This window comes from Mytilus californianus, unplaced genomic scaffold, assembly GCF_021869535.1.
Source record: "Mytilus californianus isolate M0D057914Y unplaced genomic scaffold, xbMytCali1.0.p SCAF_13, whole genome shotgun sequence".
Classification (NCBI taxonomy): Eukaryota; Metazoa; Mollusca; class Bivalvia; order Mytilida; family Mytilidae; genus Mytilus; species Mytilus californianus.
In genome coordinates this window covers 38240363-38261274 of record NW_026262615.1, presented here as the reverse complement: position 1 = coordinate 38261274, position 20912 = coordinate 38240363, and the positions used below count along the sequence as shown (strand labels likewise).

The following is a 20912-nucleotide window of genomic DNA, read 5'->3' as shown; positions in this document are numbered from 1 at the left end:
TTTTATTGCTTTAAATTCATTTGTGCATGTTATATCTTTACGAAATCATCATTGGTGACCTATTCAATGAATTGCCAGTATAAGGCAACCGCAAGGTCGAAGGGAAAAACATGTGATGTAAGAAAAAGTAATCAAACGTGGAAATAGATAGTTTGAACTGATTTTTAGAGAAAAAATGTTAAACACCACAGCATTTAAGAACTGTTAACATAAATTATGGAAACACATGGAAAGTATTTCAATATAAAACAACAAATACACATCGGTTTATCATTTTACTTATTATATACAATGATTCTGTGTTGATTTTTATCAATGGCACGATCGATAAACTTTGACACCAAAGCCGGCAAGTTAATTAGCAGCTAAAGATTTCGATCAACAATCACCGAACACAATATCTTTTACCGATTATACGTTATGAGTTTGTTATAATCTTAAAAAATCAACATAAAAGACTTAGTTTTATATGAATGCATTAAAATCACCAGAAGCTCGTTTCATATGACATATATGACTTTAACAACATTGCGTGAATAGGCAATGTTGGTCTCTGTAACTTGAATATCTCTACCTTTTACATGTTTAAATTGTCCAGCAAATTTTAAATCTAATTGAAAAGTAATTCATAATTCCAAAACAAAAAGGCAATGTAATGACGTATTTTCAATTACTTGTAATTGAAAAAATGCTAATTTACACATTACATTGAATTACTTTCAAATGTGTTCTAAAACGACATTTATTCTAAAACCAGTTGTTGGCATGATACGGGTTATGTTCTTCTCGTATATTTTATGATGGCATGCTACTAAAATTTTAACGGGAGGGATTGTGCGTGATTTTCATATGATGATGACAGAATCTTTCGATCAGTTTAATTGAGGTCTGGAGCTGGCATGTCAGTAGCTGCTGTTAGTAGTCCTTTGTTAATTTATGTTGATCATTATCATTTTGCATAGTTTCTTCTGTTACCTTTTCTAACTTCGGACTCGGACTTCCTTTAAACTGAGTTTTACTGTGCGTATTGCTGTGTGTTTATTTATTCCACATTGGCTAGAGGTATAGGGGGAGGGTTGAGATCTCACAAAACATGTTTAACCCCGCCGCATTTTTGCGCCTGTCCCAATTCAGGAACCTGGTTTTGTTAGTCTTGTGTGTGGTTTTTTTTTTTTATTTTGGTTCATTTATATGTTTTGGAGTTTAGTGTGGCGTCCTTTTTCGCTGAACTAGTATACATTATTGTTTAGGAGCCAGCTGAAGCCCGCCTTGGGCTGTTTTCTGCTCTTTGTCGGGTTGTTGTCTCTTTGACACATTCAATGTTTCAATTCTCAATTTTATTGATTACAGATAATCACAATTACATTTTTTGATTACCATAGTAAATGAAACTATAAATTTCCACAAATACTAAGTAATAGTTCATAACTTTATGCAGTAGAATGAAAACTAAATGAATATTTGAATATTTTTCACAGAAGAAATACATGAAATAGACCAAGCTGCATTGTTAAAGATGGCGTGTCGGCAGTCGAGTATAAGTCTTGATACCGTGAGCCAATGATAAACGAAACGAAACGAACTTTAGTAATCTTCAATGAGGGTCTGGATGGGTTTTCTTCATTTATTCATTCTTTAATTTGTTGGAACATTTTTCTCTTTTCTTTATGTATTTTGCCCATCATTCTCTATTTTTTTTGTTGCCCTTTATTCTACACTTTTTTGCCCATTATTCTCAGTTTTGTAAACACCATCAAGCCATCTTCTAGTCTGATGCAAGTATTACACGGAAAGATTAATAAAAGAATACGGAATTGACCTATCAGCTCAACAACAGCAAGGCTTACAAATAAATTGTTCAAAATTTGCTGCCAAAAAAATAAATTGGAGCCTAGTACTGTGACGTAAAACAAAGTCAATCGCTTTGTAGACTGGTTCCATGTTCTTTATCTGTTTGTCTCTGAATTGACAACAAAGGTGTCTCAGATACACGTATGTTGCAAGGAAGAGAACAGCCTAATTGCTTTTTTGTCGGCAGGTAAAATGCTACGAAATATTATTACCGATCACCTTAATTCGACGCTTTAATTACCGATGTTTAAATTTAAAAGACAATAATTGAATGAACGATAAAAGAAAAATGGCGTTCACTGATGTTAATAGATGTATTAAACGATCGTGTGTCCCATTAGTGTTTATTTTTAATTCTGTGTTTATGCCCCGCATACGAGTAGTACAGGGGCATTATGTCTTTTGGTCTGTTTGTCTGACCGTCCGTTCGTCATTTCGTTAGTTCGTCCCATAACAGGTTAAAGTGTTTGGTTGAGATAGTTTTCCATGAAGTTGTGGTCATATAGGACACAGCTTCATTATGATGCGATATCTTTTTAATTAAACATTGTATATAAAGTTACAGTTTTAACCTGAAAATCATGTTTCACTTAACACCGTTATGTGATAATTTGAAATAAATACATTCTCAGGTGAAAGAATTTTTGTTTGTTTGTTAAAGTTTTGGTTAATATTAAAATCAAAAGTGGTATGTTTATCAATGACACAACTATCCACCAGAGCCCAAATGACGTAGATGTATCAATAATAGGTCACATTTATGACAAAATGTGTGACATTTCAAACTCGAAAACTAACGGCCTGATTTATGTTCAATACAATAAACGTAAAACAAATATGATATACAGTAACAAACGACAACCATCAAGTTACAGGCTCATGACATGGGATAGGCACATATAGAATGCTGCGATGTTAATTAGCCTTCGCCCAATCCTCCTTTTAACCTGGGACAGTGGTGTATCAGCACAGCATAAAACAAACTGTTTATCTGATGAGAGATTGACTCATCACATTGATATAAAGCTAAAAAAATTACTTTAGTTTTCTTTTCGTTATTTTAACAATTAAACAAAACTTCATTGCACAACTGCTGTATTACATTTTACCTAGATTACAGCGTTTAGTCTTAGTACCCCTGTAATGAGGTTCTGAACTTTCAGGGAATAAAAGTTCATCGCACAACTGCTGTATTACATTTTACCTAGATTACAGCGTTTAGTCTTAGTACCCCTGTAATGAGGTTCTGAACTTTCAGGGAATAAAAGTTCATCGCACAACTGCTGTATTACATTTTACCTAGATTACAGCGTTTAGTCTTAGTACCCCTGTAATGAGGTTCTGAACTTTCAGGGAATAAAAGTTCATCGCACAACTGCTGTATTACATTTTACCTAGATTACAGCGTTTAGTCTTAGTACCCCTGTAATGAGGTTCTGAACTTTCAGGGAATAAAAGTTCATCGCACAACTGCTGTATTACATTTTACCTAGATTACAGCGTTAGGTCTTAGTACCCCTGTAATGAGGTACTGAACTTTCAGGGAATAAAAGTTCCGTTTTTTCCGTTTCAAATAACCACTGATCACCAAAGGTTTACTAACACAATATGGAGCATTTGACTAAAGAGTTCGAATCATTTTGTTGTCGAGCCTGTGACTTTTGTCGCAGAAAGCTCGACATAGGGATAGTGATCCGGCGGCGGCGGCGGCGGCGGCGTTACCTAACTTATTAAAAGCTTTGTATTTTAGAAGGTGGAAGACCCCGATGCTTCATTATTTGTATATAGATGCCTTATTTTACGAAGTTTCCGTCTGTCACATGTCCATTGTCCATGACCTCATTTTCATGGTTCAGTGTCTACTTGAAAAAAAAGTTAAGATTTTTTGTAATGTTAATTTCTCACTTATAATGAGTAATAGGCCTAGGATAACTATATTTGGTGTGTGCGTACCTTGCAATGTCCTCATGCCCGTCAGACAGTTTGCACTTGACTTCGACCTCATTTCATGGATCAGTGAACAAGGTTAAGTTTTGGTGGTCAAGTCCATATCTCAGATACTAGAAGCAATAGGTCTAGCATATTCGGTGTATGGAAGGACTGTAAGGTGTACATGTCCAGCTGGCAAGTGTCATTTGACCTTGACCTCATGTTCATGGTTCAGTGGTTATAGTTAAGTTTTTGTGTTTTGGTCTGTTTTTCTTATACTGTATGCAATAGGTCAACTATATTTGGTGTATGGAATTATTGTAAGGTGTACATGTCTAGCTGGCAGGTGTCTTCTGACCTTGACCTCATTTTCATGGTTCAGTGGTCAATGTTAAATTTTTGAGTTTTGGTCTTTTTTTTTAATACTATATGCAATAGGTCAACTATATTTGTTGTATGGAAGGATTGCAAGCTGTACATGTCTGCTTGGCATGGTTCATCTGACCTTGACCTCATTTTCATGGTTCATTAGTCAATGTTTAGTTTTCTAGGTTAAATCTGTATCTTAGAAACTATAAGCAATAGGTCAACTATATTTAGTGTATTGAATGATTGTAAGGTGTACATGTATTTCTTGTTTGGTTTATATGACCTTGACCTCATTTTCTTGGATCATGTTAAGTTTATGTGATAGTTGTAGTAAGTTTTATGTTTAGAACTATCAACATAATATCAATGATTAGTAAAGAAGTCGAGACATTTCAGCGTGTGCACTCTTGTTTACATTTAGTATGTTGTCAGTTTCAAAACCGGTAAAATCAAAAAGGTCAAAATCTATTTCTTATTGTTTAAATATTTCTAATATGTGTAATAATGTAGAAATGACTTAGTTCTAACCAAATCAACTGTTCAGCCTTGTTTTCCATGAAAAGGTGTTCTCAAACTTCAACTAATTGCTTAACAATTATTTAAGAAATAAGATCATGGAAAATTATTTTTGTATTAAAACAGACCGTATCCAATTCCGTTAAGCTAGCTCTTATTTATCATTTTTGTGATTAACATATTTTGAATCTTAAAAGCAAATTTCAATTTTTTATATTGCGTAGATAATTCTAATGAAACTTTAAAAATATGTTGTCTTAAGGTTTACATTAAAGTCGTTGTTACAAACAAATAAAATATGGTGATCAATGTGCGAATACAGGTTGTAGGTATTCATATGGGCATTAACTGTACCCCTGTGTTGTAGACTTGTGAAACACAGTCTACGGCCAAACTGTAAATATTTGTCTAAATTCCATTTAATAGAACAATTCTAATAACCATTACTGTTATCTTGGTGTTATTTTTACTTTAGATAATAATTAATTCTCTAATTATACTGCGATAATTTACCCAAAGGAACCGGTTTTTACAAAATCTAATATAAAATTAAAAACCAATTGTTCAGAGAACAATTGAAGGTCTTTCCACCAGTAAGGATCTATTTTGATATGAAAATATTAAAATTTTGTTTTAAATGTCAATTCCCGCGTCAAATGACAGCTTATTGTACGCTGATTCCAAAAATATATGTTTTTTTATACAAAAAGATATAAATAAGGGAGATAATTTTTTACTTCCGGTTTAAAAGATGTTACTTCCGGTATTGTTTGATAGTTTACTTGACACTGATTCCAAAAATATATGGTTCTAAATACTTTTACATTAACTTAGTACAAAAAATAGCTACTTCCGGTTTACAAAAGGTCACTTCCGAATGACTTTTTCAATGTCACATTGCTTGCAACCCAATGCAAAAAGTCCCTTGGCTTTATCATGTATACATATGAGGTAAAAGCAAAGGTCAAAATCTAGAACGTTAAATTTACCTATGACCTTGAGCTCAATTTCAAGGTCATAAACCAAGGACCACAAATCAAAAGACTCTAGGCCTCTACTTTATATTGTTTATGAGTTCTATTACCATACGACTAATATTAGATATAAAAGGGGGGAAAACTCGCATCAAATGTCTACGTACCCTTTCAACTAAAATTTACGTGTTACGACATGTCGCAACTAACAATTGTGTGAAAATATTTTGTCGATATCTTATATGATTTCTAAAAATAAGAGATAACAAGCCAAAATCAAAATTTTGACCATGACCTTGACCTTTGACCTTGACCTCATTTTCATTTTTTTGGACCAAGGACCTCATATCAAAAGACCCTAGGCCTCTATCACTTATGGTTTTCCAGTTAAAAATACATTTCACTTATATCAAATACAAAAGGGGAAATAACTCTCATATGGAATCTCTATACGGCTTCGGTCAAAATAAAACCTAACATCCTGAGGATATAACGAGCAATTTGGAAAAATAAATTTGTCGCTTTCTTTTACGGTTGCGGAGGAGATCTCATAACAAGAAAAACAGTGTTTGGGGAGATAACTCTTACAAAGAAAAGTGTTCGGTTAAACAGGGTCAGTTTCAAAAGCGTATAGACTGTATGATATCATATACCAAAAAACTAAGCGACATCTTTTGAAACAAAAATACACCGCAAGAAAAAAATTAGGAGGAAGAAAAAAAAAATAATCAGAAGAAAACCAATAGGTCTTTCCACGGAAAGGTGGAAAGACCTAATAATTGTCTTTTTTATTAAAACTTTTTTGTTTGCTTTTGGATAGTTGCGATAATCCAAATTATTTTGTTAACTTTAAATTTATAGAGATTTGACTTAAGTGTACATTGCAAAAAAAAAAAAGAATTGGATGTTTCACACGAATCAAATTTGTTGTGTAGATCTCCACTGGTTGTTTTTATCACCTATTTGTTTTGATTCGTAATCAGTTAATATGCCATGAACCAACATTCCTTACGTTTTGCAATTGAAAACACCCCAAAATCGTTCTGAATTAAAAAAAAGATGTACGTTGCGTCCTTGGGTTAGTGTCTCATTTGCATATATCCCGTATCTGTGGTTTTTGTTCTTCACATTTCAGTCTAATAATATTAATTAACTTTGCAGACAAAAATTCCATTCGTGATGGTTATTTCTACTTCTTTTGATTTTGATTTTGTTTTCAAATTCTGAGGGTATTCGATTTGTTTACATATATTTAATGATTTATTTATACCTAGAAAAACATTATGACCATATGAAATGTAGATCAATGACTGCTTAAAGTGCCAGTAAGCTTAAATATATACGGGTTTTAAAAACAAACATGGTGTATGCAAGAAATAAAACAATTAAATGACCCCTAATGAAAATTAGAACATGTTCGGTTTAAATCTATAATCCCTATTATCCTTTTGAAAACAAAAGCATAGTAATTCAAAAATTCAAAAAGCTCGTGACTAAGTAATTATGTTAAGAACATATAATCTAAAACTATATTTGAAACTTTTACAGTCAGTTCTATGAAATATGAAGCCAACACAACTGTGGATATTTTTCTCTCTGTTTGGGACAGCCATACTGCAGAGTAATACAGATGTTCAGAGCCTGCTAACACAGCTCTTTACAACAAATAACTATAATACATTGATAAGACCCAGTACCAACCAATCGGCACCAAAGGAGATTGATATCAGCTTTAACCTATATGGAATAACTGATGTTGATGAAATTGAACAAAAACTAACAACTACAGGATGGTTGGTTATAACATGGAAAGACGATCTGTTGACATGGACACCAGCTTCTTATAATGAGTTAGATAAATTGTATTTACCGCAGGGTAATGTTTGGAAACCTGACGTGTCTTTGCAAAATGGATTTAGCGAGTTGGAAGAACTAGGGTCTAAGTTTATTCAAGTTTATGTCCATAGTTCAGGCTATATTATGTGGAGACCTTTTCAGGTATTTGAGACTAAATGCGATTTGGATTCAAAATACTTCCCTTTTGACGAACAAAAATGTCATCTAATTTTTGTGTCATGGAGTCATTCATCTGACGATATTACGTTGACACAGACCAGTAACGGTATAGATCTCTCTGACGAATTGGATAGTCATGGTGAGTGGAAAATTACTTCCTCTTCTGCCACTAGTGAGTTTGAGGGTTTTATATCCAAAGTAAAATTCACAATCGTGATTAAACGAAAACCTTTGTATACGATTATGAATATCATTCTACCAATTATTTTGTTGGCGTTGTTAGACATCTTTACATTTAAGATTCCTGCGGATACTGGTGAACGTTTGGGCTACACAATAACTGTCTGGTTATCATTTGCTGTATTTCTCACCATCGTCTCAGATTCCCTGCCCCAAACCTCGGAATCAGTTCCAATTGTATCAGTTTATATCATTATACAACTGTTCATGGGAACATTAGTTGTTTTGATATCGACAGTGGAAGCTGGTCTTGTTACAAATCCGGAAAGTGTACCAGTGTATGATATACTGAAATTTATTGCATTGCGGTTGCGTCGAAACAATGTAAAATCGTCTGAGGATATGGTAATGAAAATAGATCCGGAAATATCGGAAGTCACGTGGAAAGAAGCCATCACTGCAGTAGACACCTGTTTGTTCTTGATTTGTATGGGTATCTTTTTCATTACTACTCTTATTTGCTTTTTGATTATAGCAATATTACGAGACAGTTGATTGCGATAATTAAATTATTTAGTTAACGGAATAGTAGTTTGCCGACTGTCGTGTGCATATCAGTAAAAGAAACAGCAAATGTCAAATATTATGGAACTTTGTGACAATATTAAAAAAAAATAAAATGTTTGTACCATAAGCATAGACAATCTAGATTGTTTTTAAATTGATAATTCTCTTATAAACGTTTTGTACTAGACATTCTCTTATGGTTGTGCCCTGTTATTTATTTCTCGCATGAAGAGATATTCCTCATATCAAACTCCAGCATCACGAGATGTTATTGTGATATTTACAGTGGCTATTCGTGAATGCTGACTTTTAAAGGTCAAAACGATGTACTTTTCCTCCATGACAACGGAGATATTCAATTATTTCAATAAGATGCACAAAATACTCACACTTTTCATCTTAAAATCTATTTTTGTCAACTTTTATTATATTTTGATAACTTATACTAACTTTTATAAAGTCTGATTTTAAAGATTGACGCCGGAACAGGACATATGACACCTGACTTCTATGTGCAAAAGACGAGATCAACGAGTCGCAAACTTTTCTATTAACAAAATGAGAATGTTTACCATAAGGAAATACTGTTTACGGCATACAATAGAGTTACAGAGAATTATTCAATTTAAAGGCTCGTTTATTGTATTATATTATATTGAAATTAAGGATGTTCGCTACTCTGTTTCAAAATAACAAGCTTATTAAAAGACTGTTATAAATTGATAGTACATAAATAAAGGAACTAAAAAGCAGAAAAAATGAAGGGTCAGTGTGCTTATTTTCGAGATGTATGTCATTGAAAATTTGGCCGGAAATAATTTCTCTAGACTTTTCATATATTTAACATTGGCACCCTTTTTCTTTAAAAAAATATGAAAAAAATAACAAGGATTTTATAGCATTTTCAAATGTGGCTTTTTAAACTATAAGTAATCAAATTATGAAAAGAAAAGTAGGAGTTAGCGGGGAAAATTTTCTAATGGCACCACATGGATAAAACAAGAGGATTCCGAATTTCGGGCAAAAATTCAAAAACAAGAGGAGCGAACATCTTAAGATAACTCGACCAATCAATATTTTAAAATTCTTACTCGTTATGACATCTATAAATATCTTTGTGTGCAGCTAAAAAACGAAGAAAGAAAAGATACCAAGGGAGCAATTGAACATTTCAAGTATAGTAAAAACGGACAAAACCATGTAAAGAAACAGATGAAAAGACAAACAACAATAACCGAACATTACATAATAAAATAAAAAAGAATGAACAACACGAGCCCAATGTCACACAGCAGGAGTGCTCATGTGATCCGGAAGGGTAGGCAATTCTTGTTCTACGTGTGAAACTTGTCTTATTGCTCAATCAAGCCGCCTTGGTTGCTCTTGTTTTTTTTTAGAGTGCAATTACCTTACATTGTGCAATTACCTTACATTTGTCTTTGATTTGACTTGTACAAGATAAAAGCTAATTAAATTCTAAATATACAGTTCGAAGATAATCTTTTATAGAAAACAGTTCTTATGAAACAGTTTGCCGGGTGTTCTAAGTAGTATAACTCCTGTATCACTATATAGTCAATAATGAGATTGTGAGTTCGAATCCCGCACGTAGTAGTAAGCTCGACTCTAATTTTAATTGACTAGGATTGTCATTTTCTCTCCAGCTATTCCAGCTTCCTCCACCAATAAAAACTGACCGCCACGAAATAGCACAAATTGAGCTGAAAGTGTCGTGAAACACCAATCAATCAATCAATCTTCTGAAAAAACGCCAGGGAGAAATGATGTACATATATTAACTGTTCTGGTTCAGATTAAGTGCCACATTAAAATTAGATTATAAGCCTAACGCTAATATCTTTTTTTTTTTTATCTTTTTCCGTTATATTGTTTACAGTAGGTATCCCATTCATACAGATGCTGGGTTCTTTTAGATAAAATGCTACTGTTATTTTTAAAATCTATTCTTAATAAAAGCATGTTACGATCACATTTTTAACATGAAGCGCTTCCGCGCGCCTCATTCGAAATGTGAAGTTCACTAGCTTTTATTTTCAATATTTAAGAAACAGAATTCAATTATGTAACAAAATATGTCATACATAAATTATGTTAATGACCAGCAAGCAAATTGAAATATCATTGGCATGGTCAAACACATTCAATGCACGAAATTATATAATGATTTAGAAAGTTATAAACTGAAATAGTATAGGACTTTGATGATAATGATACAAATATAGATTATGTTTATTGAAAAAATGTCCAGTGTATCATTTCATGTCAATAACTTGATTGAAATTTTGACAATACAATTGAAGAAAGAATGATCAATTATTTCGAGAACAATTATTTCAATGAACCGAAATATCAAATATTTAAACTTAAATATCACTATGCAGATGAACAATACCTATCCATTGACAGTTCAAAACCATAAAAACCAATGAAGAATGCAGGAAATTCATAAGAATAGATGTTTAAACAAATCCGTAGTGCAAAACAATTTTAAAAGAATGAAATTTCTTTCGTCAAGTTGTTTACCCAGCGTTTTAATATTTTACGAATATCAGTATTTATCACATAAATATTTAAGAAACAGAATTCAATTATGTAACAAAATATGTCATACATAAATTATGTTAATGACCAGCAAGCAAATTGCAGTTTCATTGGCATGGTCAAACACATTCAATGCACGAAATTATATAATGATTTAGAAAGTTATAAACTGAAATAGTATAGGATTTTGATGATAATGATAAAAATATAGATTATGGCTACTATTTTTCACTTGTTCCGTTGAATGATCGCGTTTGATTTTGTTAGTTTTTATGGAGTTCCCCTCTTTGAATTTGCCTAGGAGTTTGATATTTTTGTTATACTTTTTACATCGCGATGACCTTGAGGTCATTCCGATGTATTGCTATCGCCTAGATTTCCATTATGTAAATTAGTTTTGGGTTTGTAACCGATCTAAAAACATGATAAATATGCGCACATAAACGAGTGCAAAATAACATTCCTTATCGTTTGATATAAATACATCTCTTCAATGAATACTGATAAAAATATTTTTGTTTACAACATAAATTAATAATATGAAAATGTTTTGTAGTTAGATATATATATATATAAGTAAATAACATTGATAATATCAATGCACACGTACCGAAAAATTGTGTTAAAGCATGCGGAAGAATATCTCAAAGAACGTTTTGCGACAATAACGGCAAGGACCGGTAACTCTGTAATTGTTTTTGCGGGAAAATATGAATGCCTACTCGTATCCAATCTTAGAAAAATCGAATTTTTACAGAAAAGTGTCCACCATGCACTTGCATTGCACTATTATTAGAATAGTAGAATAGAATGATATACAAATGGATGCAAATCATATAATTTTATATATGTAACTGTTATTTTAATATAATATATAACAACAAATCAGTGTATACTGATTTGTATCACTACAATATAATAGTTATTACGGTGAAGTTGAATTTCCTGTCATTTATTCATCATCCACGCACAAACTTGTCTCAGAAAAAAATACATCTCTGTACATTAACCTCAGTTTCAGGTAAAGAGATATGTTTTTTTTTCTGAGACAAGTGCTTTTGAACATCCTCAAGAACTTGTGGTCATCCGATGTTCAGTACTTCAGTACTTTGATTTATATGGGTAGTTTCGTGCTCGTTGTGAGTGTTGAAGATCATTCGTTTAGATTTTAATTTGATATTAGATGATTCGTCTTCTTCTGATAGCACACAGATTAAATTCAAAATTGATGCATAACTGCGGGTCTGTATGGAGTTTAAAGAATAGAAAATAATGGGCAAAAGTAATAAAGAATAGAGAAAAATAAGCCAAAAATATAAAGAATAGAGAAAAATAAGCCAAATATATAAAGAATAGCGAATGGTGAAGTGTGAAAATATACTGTGGATTCATTATTATTCGTTGGATACCAATTTTCGTGGATTTCGTGGGTATCGGTGAACCACGAAATTAAAAGATCAACGAATGACAAATTTTCTAAAGGCTTGTATGAAGACATCGTCAAAACCACGAAATTAAATATCCACGAACACGCAAGTTTTCCTTCATCCACGAAAATTGGTACCCACGAAAATAAATGAATCCACAGTAAGAATTGAAAAAACTGGGCAAGAAATGAAAAAATAGAGAAAAATGGCTTCAAAATTAAAGAATACAGAATTGAGTGACCCCTCACCCACCTAATCCAGACCATCATAACATAGAACTGAGACTAGAAACATAATCTACTTTAAATTTGTGTTCCTTCATTTTTTTTTTAATTTTAAGTAAATAAAAATAAGACTTACTAGTATATGTGCGTCCGAAACCCTTTCCTGAATTAACTTTTATCAGGAACGCTTAAACTAAAACAATGTATAGACAGCCAAGGATGTTAGATACTTGGACACTTGAGGAGCTATATGAATACAAGGGGCATTAAAAGAATAGCCTTATCCAACTATACCAATATAAGGGGCATTAAAAGAATAGCCATATCCAATTATATTAATACAAGGGGCATTAAAAGAATAGCCATATCCAACTATATCAATACAAGGGGCATTAAAAGAATAGCCATATCTAACTATATCAATTCAAGGGGCATTAAAAGAATAGCCATATCCAACTTTATTATTTCAAGGGGCATTAAAAGAATAACCATATCCAACTATACCAATATAAGGGGAATTAAAAGAATAGCCATATCCAACTATATAAATACAAGGGGCATTAAAAGAATAGCCATATCCAACTATATCAATACAAGGGGCATTAAAAGAACAGCCATATCCATCTATATCAACACAAGGGGCATTAAAAGAATGGCCTTATCCAACTATATCAATAAGATACATTTCATGAGAAAAAAACAACTTGCTTTAATTTAAAAAATTGAATTTAAGAATTTCTTACAAATTACGGAATTTTAATTCCTTCATGTCAAATTCATTATACTGTAACAACCTTTTCTTACCTACTAGTATTTAAAGAAAATTATATTATACTGAGTTGTTAGCTGCTAAGAAATTAAATATACAGATTCATTCCATCTGATATTTAATATGTATAGTGTTCAAAATGCAATTTTGGTATAACATTTTAGAAATTGGTATTGAGAAAGGGCAAACCCTATAGGATACGTACAGTAATAAGGTTATTATTTTTAACCTTCGTCGTCTCAAACTTTTCAATTGAATAATACTTTGCAATAAGCATACTAAGTTTGGTTCTTGATTCAATACTAGATTTGAGTATTAGATTTAATTATCTTGTAGTTATGGCTGTTATCTCTTTCTCGGATAGTGATATTTCTGTATCAAACTGAATGGAATGTAAAACGAAAAATGATTACGAAAATGCGTTTATTTCATGGGTTTATGAAGAATCATGAAATAATATTACGACAAAACAATATTGCGACATTTCAAACGGATTTTCGTTAGGTCATTGATGACTTTCAAAGGTCAAAACGATGTAAATTTCCTTCATGGCAACGGAAATAAGTGTTTTTTTTTCAATAGTATACAAAACAATTACACTTGTCATCAGGAAATCTTATTTTTACTCAAATAGTATTACATTCTGAATGGTTCGAAAGTTTATAAAATATCGGATGTTAAAGTTTGACGTCGGGACACGACACATCACGTCAACCTCACATGCGTAAAAGACTAGATTACTAACGAATCGCGGACTTTTCTATTTTTATAAAAGCAACGGGAATGATTATCAAAGGAGAAAATGGTAAAACAACTCGTAAGATTTAGATATCGCTTGATATCAATTTTCGTTATTTAATTTCGTTAGTAATGATGTACTCGCCAGCGCCTCGCTTACTGTCATATTGAAATTAAAATACTCAATTTGATATAAAAAAAAACGCTGTTCAAAATTCATAAATCGATTGAGAGAAAACAAATCCGGGTTACAAACTAAAACCGAGGGAAACATCAACTATAAGAGGAAAGCAAAGGAACAACAGAATCACTGAATTGCAATAAAAACAAACACCAACATACATAGAAACGAAATATTTGATAACAACTGCCATATTCCTGACTTGGTACAGGACATTTTTAGAAAAAATCGTGGGTTGAACCTGGTTTTATGGCTAGCAAAACCATCCGCTTATATGGCAATGCTAAAAAATATCACTAAAATGACATCACTGCGTGTATTTCTAATTCTCACTCGTTATGAAACGTATTAATATATGTCACTCAAAACAAGTATTTACAAAAAAATGTAAATTAAAGCAAGACAAATTATTATTCGAGCAAAATGGTCTTGTTCAATTATAATTGTTATATTAAGATGTGTTTATTGAAGAAATGTCCAGTGTATCAATTCATGTCAATAACTTGATTGACTATACAATTGAAGAAAGAATGATTAATTATTTCGAGAACAATTATTTCAATGAACCGAAATATCAAATATTTAAACTTAAATATCACTATGCAGATGAACAATACCTATCCATTGACAGTTCAAAACCATAAAAACCAATGAAGAATGCAGGAAATTCATAAGAATAGATGTTCAAACAAATCCGTAGTGCAAAACAATTTTAAAAGAATGAAATTTCTTTCGTCAAGTTGTTTACCCAGCGTTTTAATATTTGACGAATATCAGTATTTATCAAATAACACTTTGACATACCGATTATGACCATTATCATTTTTTCGTTAAATAGAAAATTTAGTTCCCAAATGAAGATAAAATATTTCAGGGACTAAATAATTCAAATTATTGAATCAATGTCAATTCGAACTCGGATAACATCTTGATGTGTAATTCTTTTTTGACTAAAAGTGATATTTTAGTGAATTCAAAAAATGACTTATACCTGGTGTTTGTTAGCTTCCTCGGTATTTTTCTTTGGATCAGTTATATCACAGAGCAACACGGATGTTCAAAATTTGTACACACTTTTGTTCACTACTAATAATTATAACAAGCTGATCAGACCGAGCAGAAACCAGTCGGTGCCGTTATCAGTACACGTAATTTTTACACTTTACGGCATATCAGGAGTGGACGAGATCCACCAGAAGTTGACGACTACCGGATGGCTAGAGATTGAATGGACAGATGAATTGTTATCATGGACACCCTCAAGTTTTGGAGAGCTAAATTATATCTATTATCCTCAAGGCGACGTATGGAAACCCGACATTTCTTTACAAAACGGATTTTCTAAACTGGAAGAGCTCGGATCAAAATTCATATCGGTGTATATTGATTCTAATGGATTGGTAAATTGGAGGCCCTTCCAAGTTTTTGAGTCAAAATGTGATATAGACTCAACATATTTTCCGTTTGATAGGCAGACGTGTCATTTAGATTTTGTAGCATGGAGTTTGTCTAGTGAAGATGTCCATATAACACAAGGGAGTAAGGGAATAGAACTGGCCAATGATCTACAGCGTCATGGTGAATGGAAAATAATATCTTCATCTGCCTTGAATCTCGCGGAAACTCATGAAACAAAAGTTCGATTTACAATCGTGATTCAGAGGAAACCCTTGTACGCTATAATAAATTATATTATACCGATCTTGTTACTTTCAATTCTGGATATTTTTACATTCAAAATACCGATTGATACAGGGGAACGCATGGGGTATGTTATAACAGTCTGGCTAGCATTTGCTGTATTTCTCACCATTATCAGTGACTCGTTACCACAGAGTTCAGAATCTATTCCGATTATTTCAATTTATATCATGATACAAATATTCATTGGTACTGTGATTGTAATCATTTCAGCAATAGAATCAGGATGCGCACATTTGTCTAATGATGAATCAGTGTATTACATGTTAAGAACACTTGCAATTAAGTGCAGGAAACGAAGTGTACAACCAAACCCGGAAAATTCAAAGTGTTCCGATATAAACGAAACCTGCATGACTTGGAAGGAAGCGATATCGGCACTTGATAAAGTTTTTTTCTGGGTTTGCCTGACGATTTTTGTTTTATCCACATTGATTGCTTTGCTTATTACAGGTCTGAAGTATATATAATTTATTTAAATAACTGTGTGTTTTTGAAACATACTCCTGGATCGTCGTTGTAAGACAATCATGTTTTAAGAGTTATCTCCTATTGATACAGATAATGTTGAATGTTTAGGATCATTTGTTTTTTAAGATTAATCAGTCACATATTCATTTGTTACTCAGACTTTCATTGTATTATATACAAAACACGACTGAATACAACACTACTGAGTATTCCGTATTTCAGAATGCTCATTAGCCAGTATAATTGGCTTGTTTTCATTGACTAAATAGCCTTCAATTGAATGAGAAAACTGGAGAAAATGTACGAATATATGCAATTTTCTCTTGCCATATGATGATTCACTCAAAAGTTACTGCTCTGCAGAAAATCAATTGCAGACATCCATTGGAAAGCCTTAAATCAGAATGTTATGTATACCTGATCAAATTGTATTACAATGCAAAAGGCTTGAACTGGAGAATTTAGGTATTTACTGTTTTAGGGGTTTTTGCTGTCCATGTTTAATATATACCAATAGTTGGTTTGAAAATACCACTGTAAAACCAGACTGATGTTGCATCACATAGTTTTAACATTTGGTATATTTATGTCAAAGGTTTCTCATATACTAGTATCAATTTCAAACAAGCTGTTATTTTGATACAGTTACTTTATTATAATAAACGAATTTAACCAAAACTGTGGAGAATTATACTTCAGAATCGTCTGTTTCAATAATACAAAGATACAATAATGAATGAGAAACATCCTACATGTATGACATAATGCGAAGCGATTAGATGGAATAAATCAGTTGAAAGATAGTCAGAAAACACATTCGGTGTGGGAAGAAAAAAAATCATCTTTGTCTATAGTCTTTCATGATCATGACACCACTTCTTCGCAATTATCATAAAAAATTATGTCACGCTATCATAAATACCAGATTTAGATCTAATTTTCGAAATACCAATTTACTTACTCCCATTAACACTAGGTGTATTTTATGAAATGCCAACCAATGAAATTGTGGAGAATGCATATAAATCTAGTAAGAAATCTCACCTACATTTTTTGAAAAACAATTAAGAAACAATGAAATAACATTTTTGTTTTAGAATATCTAATTAACTTATGCTTGGTGTGATAACGAAAGAAAAGATTAAATTAAAACAGTCACCGGAAGTTGAGTTTATAAGGCGAACGGTTGAACTGGTTCTCTGTCCTTTGTTTATAAGGTAGCAGATAAAAGGATGACATCAAAACCCGTATGTTGCTAAGGAGAAAACCAGTCTAGCAAAATATTTCCTTTGTGTCATTGGTTAAATAAATGGTTATGTAAAACAACAAAGTTTACGGGAATATGCAATGGAAACAGATGACAAAATTGAACACAGGTAGGTCCCAGTTTTAAGCAAGAACGGAATAAGTAGTGTGGTTAATTTTCATTGAAAAGGGAAAAAAGTAGTCTGATATCGAAAGTTTTGTAGACTTTGAAAGAATTGTTGTGTGCAATATGTATGAGATCAATATTTTTTTATGGAGAAGTTTACATAGAAAAAAAACCATGTGGTTTGATTGCCAATGGGACAACTATCGACAAGCGACTCAATGGCGTAGATGTTAGCAACTATAGGTCATCGTTCGGCTTCAACAATGAACAAACCCATACCGCAACCGCATAGCAAGTTAAACAAAAGGCTCCGACATGAAAAAATGTAAAACAATTCAAAACTGGAAAACCAACGCCTTGATTCATGTACAAAACAATAAACGAAAATATATATATTAAATACGGCAACAAACGACAATCACTGAATTGGATGCTCCTGACTTTGGACAAGAATTGGTGTGTGCATCATATGCAAAAAATATTCACTGTGTGTAAGAAATTGATATTAGTAAAACTCATGTATTGTACTTTTTATCTGCTTTTTTCAACTTCATTATATTTAAATTACAATTAAATTAACGATGATTTCCAAAAACAATGAAAAGTTAGATTAACATTATTATGATTAGATTACAGATCCTGTATCCAAGCTTTGCTTACAAGGATCGGAAAACATTCCGGTTTAGTTTCTGTTTTAAAGGTCTTTCGGGATCTTTGATCTTGTTTTATCGGATTAATGCTTACCTTCGATAATTTGAAAGCTGAAGTTGCATCGTCTGTTTTAACTTATTACCAGAACAGAATGTATGTTATAACAGTCTGGCTAGCATTTGCCGTTTTTCTCACGATTATCAGTGATTCGTTACCAAAGAGTTCAGAAACTATCCCAATTGTTTCCATATATATTATGATACAAATATCCATAGGAACTGTGATTGTTATTATTTCAGCAATAGAATCAAGATTCGTACATCTGTCTGACCGTGAACCGGTATATATTGTATTAATTACACTTGCAAAGAAGTGTCGGAAACGACGTGTTCAACCGGAACCGGAAATTTCGAAATGTATGGACGAAACCTGTGTAACGTGGAAGGAAGCCATATCAGCTATTGATAAATTTCTTTTCTGGGTTTGCCTATCAATTTTTATCTACGATGATCTCCGTATTAATTTCAGGTTCCAAGTATATATAGTTTACTTAAAGAATTATCAGGTAACTGAATCTTTGGGATCGAAGTTATCCGATGATCTTGAGTACTTTATGTGTGTGTCTAGTATATTATCCTTCGAGTAATTTCAAAAGCCCTATGGTACTCATGCTTGTACTGTATCATGCCCAAATACAGATGTCAAAAATACTCTATATTTTGTATTTATGAATAACTGATTCAATCATAGTTTTTTCTGTGTCTAGATATCATGCAAGAATTCAAATAAAAACAGATATAAAATGAAAATAAACAGTTTTTCTCATAAGTACTTGTATTATTAACTTAAAACAGTGCAAGTCCCATTGAATGACGAGTGATGGTCTGGATGAGGTTAACAGAAAAGAAAATAATGAGAAAAAAATTACAGAATAAAGGGTAAAATAAATAAAGAGTAGATAATAATTGAACAAAAAAAAAAGAATAGAGAGTAATGGGCCAAAAATATAAAGAATAGAGAGTAATGGGCCCAAAAATATAAAGAATAGAGAATAATGGGCCCAAAATATAAAGAATAAAGAATAATGTGCCAAAAATATAAAGAATAGATAATAATGGGACAAAAATATAAAGAATAGAGAATAATGGGACAAAAAATATAAAGAATAGGGAATAATGGGACTAAAAATATAAAGAATAGAGATTAATGGGCCAAAAATATAAAGAATAGAGAATAATGGGACAAAAATATAAAGAATAGAGAATAATGGAACAAAAAATATAAAGAATAGAGAATAATGGGACAAAAATATAAAGAAAAGAGAATAATGGGCCAAAAATATATAAAGAATAGAGAATAATGGGACAAAAATATAAAGAATTGAGAATAATTGGCCAAGTTTATAAAGAATAGAGAATAATGGGCCAAAAATATAAAGAATAGGCAATAATTGGCCAAAAATATAAAGAATAGAGAATAATAGGACAAAAAATATAAAGAATAGAGAATAATTGGCCAAAAATATAAAGAATTGAGAATAATTGGCCAAAAAATATAAAGAATAGAGAAAAATGGGACAAAAAATATAAAGAATAGAGAAAAATGGGACAAAATATAAAGAATAGAGAATAATTGGCCAAAAATATAAAGAATAGAGAATAATGGGACAAAAAATATAAAGAATAGAGAATAATGGGACAAAAAATATAAAGAATAGAGAATAATGGGACAAAAAATATAAAGAATAGAGAATAATGGGCCAAAATTATAAAGAATAGAGAATAATTGCCCAAAAATATAAAGAATAGAGAAAAACGGACTTAAAAGTAAATAATACAGAAATGAAGGACCCCATCCCCCTTCCCCAGCGAAAAGGAATTTATATATTTAACAAAACAATATTTTGACAATACACAGGACTGTTTCGCCGTTTTTTTTAATGTTTTAGGTTTAAGTTCGTCTGATGAAGGTAAATTCAAAAATGTTATTCGGACATTCAAAATATACTAAGTGTTATTTTTATGTTTAGTGATAATTCCTTTAAATGTTAGATATAAATCAGTATTTGGATGAGCAAACTTCTACAGGAAAAAAATGAAATTTTAAAAATTGAGATAATAAGCATATCTGGAATATTCTTTATCAATTGTAAATTCTATTATCACATATTTGTTACGAAAACATTGGGTTATGCATATGTAATAACCGCAGAATTGTCCTACTCATATTGCTGCCCGGGGCAAAAAAGAGGTTATTGGTTATTGTGCTCTGATTCCGAATGAAGTGACGTCGTTGCGTCAACAACAATGGCAAACAATGACGGTGCTCAATTCATCGCAGTGGAGGAAAAACAAAGGCAGACTTTGCAGAGCAAATAAAAAACGCTAACACAAGGAAAAAACTGAAAGTGACAT

At 31.9% G+C, this 20912-nt stretch overlaps 2 protein-coding genes across 2 annotated transcripts in view; both read left to right on the top strand.

The window, feature by feature from the left end:
* LOC127723621 (60S ribosomal protein L7-like) overlaps window positions 1-20912 on the top strand; it is a 244298-nt gene that overhangs the window by 44038 nt on the left and 179348 nt on the right. The window lies entirely within an intron of this gene.
* On the top strand, window positions 7203-8599 carry LOC127723935 (acetylcholine receptor subunit beta-type lev-1-like). Its single transcript, XM_052230652.1, has one exon. The coding sequence runs from the start codon at window positions 7203-7205 to the stop codon at window positions 8388-8390; it is 1188 nt and encodes a 395-aa protein (XP_052086612.1). The 3' UTR covers window positions 8391-8599.